Source organism: Rhodamnia argentea, chromosome 6 (genome assembly GCF_020921035.1).
Source record: "Rhodamnia argentea isolate NSW1041297 chromosome 6, ASM2092103v1, whole genome shotgun sequence".
Lineage (NCBI taxonomy): Eukaryota > Viridiplantae > Streptophyta > Magnoliopsida > Myrtales > Myrtaceae > Rhodamnia > Rhodamnia argentea.
In genome coordinates this window covers 13021373-13031709 of record NC_063155.1, presented here as the reverse complement: position 1 = coordinate 13031709, position 10337 = coordinate 13021373, and the positions used below count along the sequence as shown (strand labels likewise).

Here is a 10337-nt window from a genome sequence, read left to right as displayed (position 1 = left end):
ACATCACCGTATATATTATGAAAATCTCATTTTTTTCATATATCTTACCAATTTTATTTTATGAATATTTTAAATTAATTACATCATTACAACATTATTTATTAATTATAGATCTTAATAAATTTTTACATTAATTATTACTAATTATGTTATAAAGATAAGCTTCACAAGAAAAAAAAATATAAATAAAATAAATATTATAAGTATCAATAATTAAAAAAATACGAAATTTTTTTTAAAAAAAAACAAGGCCCGATATAGGCCTTGCTCGGCAGTCCAACCGCCGAGCGAGGCCCAAATTTGTAATTATTTATTTTTAAAAAATATTTTTATAAATATTTTTTTTTAAATTAATTTGAAAAAAAACCCGAAATAGAGCGGTCCAAAAAAATTGCCAAACGGCTAACTTTTTCCCAAGAAGCTTTATATGCCCAAAGCCCCTTGAAAAAAGGTTGAACCAAATGCACCCAAGGATCACTTTGTTGGGATTTCGCTTTTCGACAACGAGTTCCAAGAGAAGCACAAGCTTCGAAGCAGCCGACTTTACTAAAAATGAGGAGCAGCAGTCCATGCTACTAAAGTAAGAGTCTGTAGATTGGGGAGCTGCAAGAACCCCGAAAAAGAGACGAAACGTTGCAAATGTACGCCCCGAAGACTACATGGCAAAGAGGCTTCAGGCCAAGATGTCCGAGGATGACCGCCCACAGTTTAATGCCCTGTACGACACTCACCAAGTCGCAGAACATAAGAGACGAGTACAACGTGCAAGTTTGAGGACTACTCTTGAGAAAATTGAACCATGGATTGATATCTTCTCCCAACAAGAAGATAATGAATTCTTGAAGCGTGTATCCTGTGGAGATCTTACTTAACAAACATTGCTCCTAGTGATGCGAAACCGCACTCGGACTTGACATAAATTTACTGCGAGAAACTTGAATCCAACACTAATAGGAAGACGATTAGCTCAGTTGGAACTGAACCAACTAGACACACTGAAATAATGAAGAGAAGGATTATTCACCTTACTCAATGATAGTTGATACCATTTTGCTACAGACGCAATAGCCCATATAATCATGATCGACATATATAAAGGTTAGAGCCTCCCTCGACATCAACCGCTAGATTGTCTTTTAAGGATTATCCGCAGAGTACGCATCTCAGCAGCACCATTGCGAGACTATCTCCCTGCTTTATACGATTATGGATTCATATGAACAAATCTAAAATCATGAGTAGCTATCAAATATTCATACGGTCAACTGATATGGGTTTTCCCTTCTCCTCGGACAGTCATCCACCTTCTCCTAAAATCAAGTGGAGGAAATTCAGAATGGTATGTACAGCAAAGAATAGAAGACTCCTGCCGTCGAAGTAAATGTCAATACATTGTGGAAACCCACATCTATTCACAGTTGAATAACTACCCCCACCGGGTATGGAAAAGCTTCACATAAAACTCGTCCGCTCTAAGTTCCCCGGTGGAGTATCGGGAGGTCTGCTATAAATGTCATCAAAATGAAGACTGACATCTCCTGCTTCCTCGAAGTCATCCCCGTAAGTCGTGCGGTCCAACCTACGAGGTATCCTCCAGTCCAAGCCTTCCTCCAGATCCAAACTTCGGTCTGAGTAACCATCCTGATGATTGTCATGCACATAACGGTGGAAATCGGGAGGATCTATAAAACTCGCCTGAACCTGAGTATCGTGTGGGCCACTTCTGGCCCACCAGTGACTCCTAACGTTGGGCCCTGAGTTGTTTCCAGAGTCATGAGGATTAAACACGCTTTCTCGAAATAGAGGAGTGGAGGTGGACGCCCCGAGATGGGAATTTGATCGGCCTCCGTAATCATGATGCTCCCAGCTGTGTTCCTGTCTACCCTCATGCCGCCCGAAGCTAAACGGGGCCCAGATATCTCCAGGCATCTGCAAGCGCACCTCAGAAGTGACTGCAGGGCCATCTTCGCCAAACCCGGCAAAGCTTGTGCTGCACCGATGGAGGATGTAATAGCAATCAAGAATATATGGATGGTTCCTCTGGTCTTCGTCAATCAACCAGTGACAGCCCAAATTGAAGCCATAACCTGTCAATGCGTACGGCATTTCCCTGGAGACAAAGCTGTTCCTGTCTCCTCCATGTATTCCGACATAGGGGTTCGCTCGCCACGTCCGGTTAGGCGAATTAGCATGTCGGGCCTCCTCTCCTCGCCACATCCGGTCCCTGAAGGTTCTGAGATTCGAAATGAACTGCTTCCCCTTGGTATCAGGCTCCCACGAAGGATAGCTGCTTTGGAAGCTGAACAAATAATAGAGTCAACCCAAGAACTGAGAAGCAATATGATACAATAAATACAGCTGATCCACGTCCATCTAATGTAAATTATATTTTATTTCCACTAAACCAGAACTGGTACTCCTTCAGTAACTTTGTTATGGCCTTTCCTTGTGTCAAAGATATGCTGCCCATCATTTTCATTACTTAATTTCGATCTAAATTCGTCTGCAGGAGGACTATCTCCTTCAAATTACAATATCACAATGCTCAATGCTTACAATCTCTAAGGTTTCACTAGGAAATCAGCTCATTCTGAACCAGCACCCTCAATGATACATTCGTATTGATCATAAACTGCAGTATTCTTCCTACTTCATCTCGAGTGGAATGCTTCCATTGATTCTACACACAAAAGACTCTGCCTTCTTGCAGATGAATCACCCAAAAGAAACATTAGACAGCCTATGTCCATAAGCAGTATTTATTTAGTATGGTGGGTCTGGAAAGGACAGCTACTTTCATGTCAAGATAAATGTGAAAAGAGACCCAACCAACAAATCAGCATCATACCTCAAAAATGATTTCTCCATTTTACCCTGAGAGCTCCTCTTAGTGCGAGGCGCGTTGTCTGGCGAGCCATAATTGGTATTTCCATGGTTTTGAAAATCAAACACACTAAAACTGCCAGAACATAAAGCAGAAGCACACAAAAAGTCAAGAGGACAAACCAATTTGAAGATTGCCAATGGCCAAACTTAGGAATATATTTACTGCTGTACAGGTTTAACGAAAAACAAGCAAAAACCAGCTAAGTTGTGCTTCATAAAAATAGAAGTGAACGTAGTGACCTGCAAACGTGACCAACACCTTCAACATGAACTGTGAAATCAGCAATAAACTGCAAGATGTCATCCACGCGCTGCCAAATTTCAAGAAGGTTTACCAGCGTGAGATCATACAATAGCATGAGAGAGCAACCAAAATGAAACCGGTACCTTTGGGACAATGAACAGAAGTAAATATGGAGTTAGGAATATCGAAGCCATCTCTTCCAGTAACATCATTCCAGTATACTGCACACAAAAAGAAAGGCCCTCATCAGGGACGCAAAGAAATTTCTAATATTATGGGACTCAAAAATAGAAGGGATAAATACATTGGAAGTGTAAAATCACAAAAGTACAATAGGGTCCTAAAACTTTTAAAAGTCCAATCAAGTCCTACAACTTGTCAGGAAAGTGCAATTGAGTCCTAAAACTTTCAAAAAGTGCAAAAAGATGAAGAAGAAGATGGAGAAAAAGAAGAAGAAGAAGCCGTTAATTGGGGAAATTCCCCAAATAATTCAATAAAACAAACACTACATTATCCATCACTTTTTCTCATTGCATTGTTCAGATGCTGTCAATTATGTAACCAAAGGAGCAAATGCAATGACATTTTCAGGATTACCTGGAAAAGGGTTGCAAACTCTAACCTAACTACCTCGGTATTTTCTTTTCCACGCCATCTTTTTGGCATGTAATGAGTATGCTGGACCACCATAGCCATCGTTCCCTCTGGATCAAGAACCAGAAGCTCATCTGCAATTGCAGCACGGCTAATAGCAGTAATTGTGCCAAAAACAGCAGCATACCATAATAAATTGCGTCCAAATATCTGCGCATGGAAAGATGAAAAATAAGCATAAAGGAAATAACACTGATTAAAAAAAAAAAACTGAAGTAGAACAGAGTAAGAGGTCTCACATGGCCCTCCAGCAGAGACTCTTCAAGAAATGCAATTATCAGGAGAACAGCAGCAAATCCACCAGACACAAAGGAAATAAATTTTGCGATGATCGAAATTATAGGACATGGGAATTGTCTTAGATAATCAGAAGCATGTATTATGCTGCTATTTATCCGATGCTTGAACAAATGGTCAACCTGACACACAAACAGTAATACTGTGAAGCCTTCACATTTAGGTAAATACGTTATTACAAAGCATAAAAGGGGCTAAATAGTACAACTAACATACCCATAAACTAATCTTATCCCACTAAGGTTTTTTGCCTATATGAATCTTACTACGGCATTGAACAAGTCTCTCTCTATTAGATGCTCTGTAAGCTCTAAAAAAGGCTGCTTCAACAAACAAGAGATAGAAAAACCCTTTCCCCGAGCGAAAGGTCGTAAGGCCCCTAGCCACTACTTTTACATACTAGATCTCTATATACGCACTGATTATCTCACTGAAACAAACTGAACCACGAATTACCCAACGAAATTTGGATTTGACTATTATGATTCTGTCCAATCCTCGAACTTCACGTACAACGTTTGATCATTTACATAAAAAAAAAAAGCATAGAAAAATTGCATTAAGAACTCACAATTTGACTAAATTCCTAGTAATTCTGACTCCATCTGTGAAAGGCTATAAGCCTATGGAGAGGGTGCATAATTACCGCAGCCATGGATGAAATGTCAGCTTCTATTATTTAATACGTAAGAGGATGTTGCGAAAACCAGGACATTTCCTAAACAGTTTTCCACTTTGCTCGGAATTAAGTGAAGACTAAAATAAGACAAAATCAATCCAAGCTTATACAAATCTCTTTCTCCACCAAAACTCCAGCTGAACTAAATTGTACAGCGCAAGTATCTTAGAAATACCTCATTGTACTCCCTAAAAATCCATTTAGACAAATTTGACCATCTCCGTGATGATGCCGTGCTTGGATGATTGTAGAACTGCTCAGCGTGCCTCAGAAAGAGGTAGACCAGCATGAATATGACAAGGAAAGGAGAAAGAAGGAGCATCACAAGCCCAACTAGCATCAGCCTCCTCTTTAGTGTCGTAGGGGCAGAGATAAAGTCCCTTTTAACACAAAAGTTTCTGCATAAAAAATACATTCATTTCAGAAGATCACAAGTCTGGCAGTAGACAGCCAACATTGCTCCAAATCGTCATGGAGTAGAACAATTTTATTACATCATTCAACTAGGCAATTACGAAATAAATGAATAGCACCAGAATCCTCCACCTGACGCAAACAAAGGGGGATAGTAATACCCAACAAAAGAACTACAAAAAAGTTAAGATCGATCTACTATGCTTAAGGATTCTACCGATCATAACACTTTGATATAAGCTTGAAAGCATGCATGTGAATGACATAAGAAAAGTAACATGATTAGCCAACTCAAAAATAGTCTAGCCCAAGATATTCATATAAGTAGATTCAAAGCCCATTTAAAAACTGAGATTATCAGATGACAGCTTCAACCATTTAAAAACGGCTAAAAGGTTGTTTCGAAATTAGAACCAACTGAGATGAATCAAGAAATAGAGCTTTATAAGCGAAGTGCAAAGCATTAAAATCCAATTGCTGATCTATCACCACAAAAGGGACAGCAATCCAATATTCAAAGAAAGCCAAACAACAAAATGACCAATAAATAAGGACAAGTACCATCAAGATTGTCACTTTCTAATTATCGATCTCATAATAACCCTTGCAAATGCATGGTGTCAAGCTTTGAAGAATCCACAAATTCTGGGCTCAAGAGATGTTTTGAAAGTATTGACAGTCCAGTTTTGGGCGTCTTGGATAGACTTTTACATTTTACCTTTTACTTAATTTAAATCTTGCGGTGGACGCACTTTGACTTTTTCATGGCCCAAAAAACCCAAAATTTTCAGAATATGCAAATGTTGGCACGTAGATTCACATATAATCTTTCCATAAATTTTAGAAATTTGGATAATATTGTTAATTTTGGTGCATTTAAAAAGTGTAAACAGACAAGCCCTTAAACCACACTGAAGAAGTAAACCAGAACCTGATCAGATTTTCATGCATGAACAGAATACCTGTCGAACATGCTCTGGAGAATACACCAATTCAAGGTCCATTCAAGGGTCTTAGTGAGGATAAGACGATGTTGTACAAGGCCCGTGCCTATTTTGACAACCGGACCTGCACCCGGAACCCACATAGAGATTGGGAAAGAAAGGACTCCTTTATTGAGCATTCCAATCAAGTAGTTCTCCTTCCGCATTAGTCGCATCACGATGTCATGAGCAGAAAGATACTTAACAATGCACAGTTGTTGAGAATTCTGCAACTGGACAACTTTCTCAAGAATAGTTGCCCAAGGGATGGTCTGAAGTTCATTGTCCGTGACATGAAGGCTGCAGAATGGAGACAGTCACACCTTGTTCACTGTGTGATACAACCATGCCATACATAAAGAAAAGGAATATGACCAGATAAATCTGAACTTACCTGTCATAATAGAAATGGCGGGTCGCAAGGATGTCTTTAAGTTGAGCAAAAAACCGTAAAAAGCAGAAAATCCAATAGATGGAAAATATTCCTAGATATCCAACAATTACAGCTTTAGAAACCGTTAATGGAGTTAACGGGTGTTCGTGCAGAGCTTCCTTAGCTAGATCACAGGGCTTAATTCCGGATTCCACAGCATCCATCCCACACTTGGCATTCCGAAGTCCATTCCAATCGACAAATAATAGGAAAAATCCTGAGAAACATATCGTAAAGCCCAAGCTCAAGAGCTCAACTATCCATTTTATGATGATGCACCAGAGGCCTTTTTCACAGTAGTAACTGTAAAGTCTCTCGAAAAACAGGTCTAAATCAGTAATTGGTTCCAAATTCCGACTTTCTCCATTCAAAAGGGCTGATGGACTCTCACTGCCAGGACTCGGCACTCTTCCATATTCAGACAATTCAATCTCAGGAGGCACATCCTCAAGCAAGCCTGTAGTAAGAGAAGATTCACGCTGCCACTTCAATTTAAATCTGCCCAGAGCATTTCCGCCCTTTCGACTACCGAACATTATTAACAAGCACTACCAGTAGGCAAACACAGCCAATCCATTCCCCAAACGAATCAGATGGTTGAGATAAGGGTCTAAAAGAAAAAGGAAACAAGAAAAAGAAAAACATGTCAGTTGTTCAATTAGTAACTCATATGGTCGTTCAAACTTAAACCAGAACAATCAGTGCAGGATGACAAAAATTGAAAGAGAAAACATGACAGAGAGTATAAGAGAGAAAGGATGACAGAACGTACAAGAGAGAAAGGTAAACAATTAAAACTAACAAAAGAAAATCGCTAACAATTATAAGGATGTAAGGATGACACAAGATGGATAACTTGGGATGAAAAACAAACAACTAAAAGAACCTCTACTTTTCTCAAACGATGAGCGAATGCACCAGTAATGTAAATTGCACAGTATCACGATTTCTTAACATGCAGAACATGGCTGAACACAATTACAATGGAATGTCCACTGGTGCTGCTTTTGAATATTACTTTTTGTCCGTCATCTCCTAGACTTCTTTTAAATGAGATCTCTATCTTTGAGCTTCATTCGCAGTTAATTTAGAGTTGATATGTAGGTGAATGGATGAAATATATTTTCTATCGTTAGAAGTATAAAATGAAAAATAATTTGAAATTTTCAGAAGGATCTTACAATCCTCGATCTGATCTTACAACCCGCTTTTCGATGAAGTTAAAATGATCCTACTCAAGGATCTCAATTCTGAAAATTTTAGAAGGAAAAATCAATCTTTGGCACTCAAATTTTGCAACAAAACTGTGAAATAGTCCAACAGTGCACTAGGCTCCCAAGGGGCTTTTCTACGTGAGTAAGATCATATGAGAACAGAAAAGGCTTTCTCATGTGTATTGTAATTAGAGGTAGTTCACTTTTGAGTTTATTCTGCCAATGCGTAGAAAAAGCTAGACATCAGCATTTCGCCCCTTGAGTGGTCTACGAGCTGTGATGAATTATCTCAGCAAAAGGGAAGCAAATCTATCGTTATGCAAATGCTAGAACTTGTACATAAAAATTTTCAATCCCTTTATATTAACCAAAATTTTTGGTCTCTATAGATAAAATGGCACAACATAAAGGCTTCTTGGTCACCATGAGTATTCGTTTTTCCCAGAACAAAAACAGGTATGATCATTGGCGATTGGCAGAGAATCACAAACCCCAGAACAATATCTCCTAAATATCTGTTAGGTTCCAATTCTCTTTATTTTCTTTCTGCTAAAATGGCATTCGATTTTCTCCCTCCATTTCTCTGGAATCCATCAAGTAAGAGAGCCGTGTATCTTTAGTTCCCGCTGTAAGAGTTTCCAAAGATACAGAGACGTGGCACTTAATTAGTCAGTCAAAAGCAAACATTTCCATTTTTCCAAAAGATGTCCTTTCACTAAAGTCTAAACCATGATTTAGGAACAGAAATCCAGTAAATGCCTATCTACAAATGACTGCACACAATATGTCAGTCCCTATTTTCTGAGAAAAAGAAAGATAAAACCTTTTGGCCAGCTTTGGGAATATTTGCTATCCTTAATTTCATGACGAGACATAAAATCGCTCGCCTACATGCCTTCATTGGTGTGTGCCTAACAGTTTGCAATATGACGATGTTTTGGCATTGCAGTGACAATACCAAAGTTCTCAACTAGATCAAAATGTTATGAAAGGCCATGGAAGATGCTGAGGCATCTCCAAGACAAAAAAACGAATATTTAACTATAGTGCTAGTGATCAGAGGCACAGTTAATTTACTTAGGCACATTGAATTAGTTACTTTCTGGCCAACAAAATAACGCAGCGCAAAAAGAAATTGCGACTTCTTTGATAATCAAAGGGGGTAGAGGAAAGCCCATCTCAACAAGGAAGAGCTATAAAGCTAAAAGGTTCTTTTTAAGCTAACCTTGGCCAACATGCAATAGAAATTTGATGGAACAAGAAATCACAATATCCTCCAACAGCAGGACCCTCGAACACAATCACATCCTGTCCAACCATTAAAAACGCACATTCAAATTATCAGATTGAAACCAATTCATTGGGATAGATGCAACTCCAGAGATTCATGCATAACCTTTGGTACATCAGTCAAGTACATAAACCACAACTTTAGTCTCAGAAAAATTTAGCAGAATCCCATGTAACTGTCTGAAGCACCCACACACACAAGACCATTCAACAACATAGGTGAACTCTGCCGACACAGGAGTCAAATACAGCACACGCCGCACATAACTAAACATCAGATACTGAAAATAGCTTATAAGAATCGCAGATTTAACTAAGAAAGATTGAAATAAACTAAAGGGTTCCCATATTTCCGACTATAGATTCAGATATCGAAGCAAAAAAAAAAAAAAAAAAAAAAAGGGCAACAAAAGCCAAAAAAAAAAAAAAAATTACCTGTGAACCCACAAAAGACTAGTCCTTTCCCAGTCAATCGAAGTCGACGAACCCAGAGGTCGGTTTCAGCTGAGATTCTAGCGAATGCCCAAGAGCCGAAAACCCCCTCGAAGATCACCGGCAAAAAGGCAAGTCCAAATCAATCAAAAACACGGCAGACAAAAGGGGGACTGAGGCTGGATTCGAGGGGGATCGAAGCAAGAAACTGAATCGGATTTGATCGAAGAAGAAGGGAGACGGAGGAAGAAGACGAGACAGACCGAAGGGGAAGGGGGCAGAGGCACGGTTGCGTGGAACGAAGCGGAATTTTTCGGACGAATAATTAAACTGAGAAAAAATCAGAAGATGCAGCAGAGGAACAAAAGGATGGAAGGGGGGTTTTATTTTATTTTTTATTTTTTTGGATTTGCCTATGTTTCGAACGTTTTGGGTTTTTACTTCCCCATTTGTCCGTGTGTCCTCTCCGTCTCCTAGAAGCGATCGACCGCCTTTTAATTGAAGAAGGAGACGTGACGATGGGTCAGACGAAACCTCTTTGCTGTCGTTTCTCTGTTTCCTTTGCTTCTCGTTTCCAACTTCCTGTGGCCCGACATAATTTAAAGAGAGTTGTAGATTATTTTTTTATATATATACTGTAAAATGCGCAAATATTTCACCTTATGCCATTGTTAAAATGGCTAAAAATTCAAAATTTATACACTTATTATAAATTAACCCCAAGCTAATATTTTGACCATCACAAAACCTCAAATTGATGTACATGTAACAAATATATGTATTTAGTGAATCTCGATTTCGCAATTACGAA

General features: G+C 38.9%; 1 protein-coding gene across 2 annotated transcripts; it reads right to left on the bottom strand.

Moving 5' to 3' along the window:
* Window positions 1-1239: 1239 nt before the first annotated feature.
* On the bottom strand, window positions 1240-9898 carry LOC115731148 (autophagy-related protein 9). 2 transcript variants are annotated; one of them, XM_048280388.1, is made up of 11 exons: window positions 9530-9898; window positions 9030-9112; window positions 6552-7200; window positions 6137-6457; window positions 4936-5158; window positions 4024-4203; window positions 3728-3934; window positions 3274-3351; window positions 3127-3197; window positions 2849-2959; window positions 1240-2299 (listed from the first exon to the last, which is right to left on the bottom strand). In XM_048280388.1, exons 3-11 carry the CDS (start codon window positions 7124-7126, stop codon window positions 1453-1455), a joined length of 2613 nt encoding a protein of 870 aa, XP_048136345.1. In that variant the 5' UTR covers window positions 7127-7200; window positions 9030-9112; window positions 9530-9898; the 3' UTR covers window positions 1240-1452. The 2 variants fall into 2 exon arrangements, with proteins under 2 accessions (XP_048136345.1, XP_048136344.1); XM_048280387.1 differs by having other exon boundaries at window positions 9542-9898.
* Window positions 9899-10337: the final 439 nt, after the last annotated feature.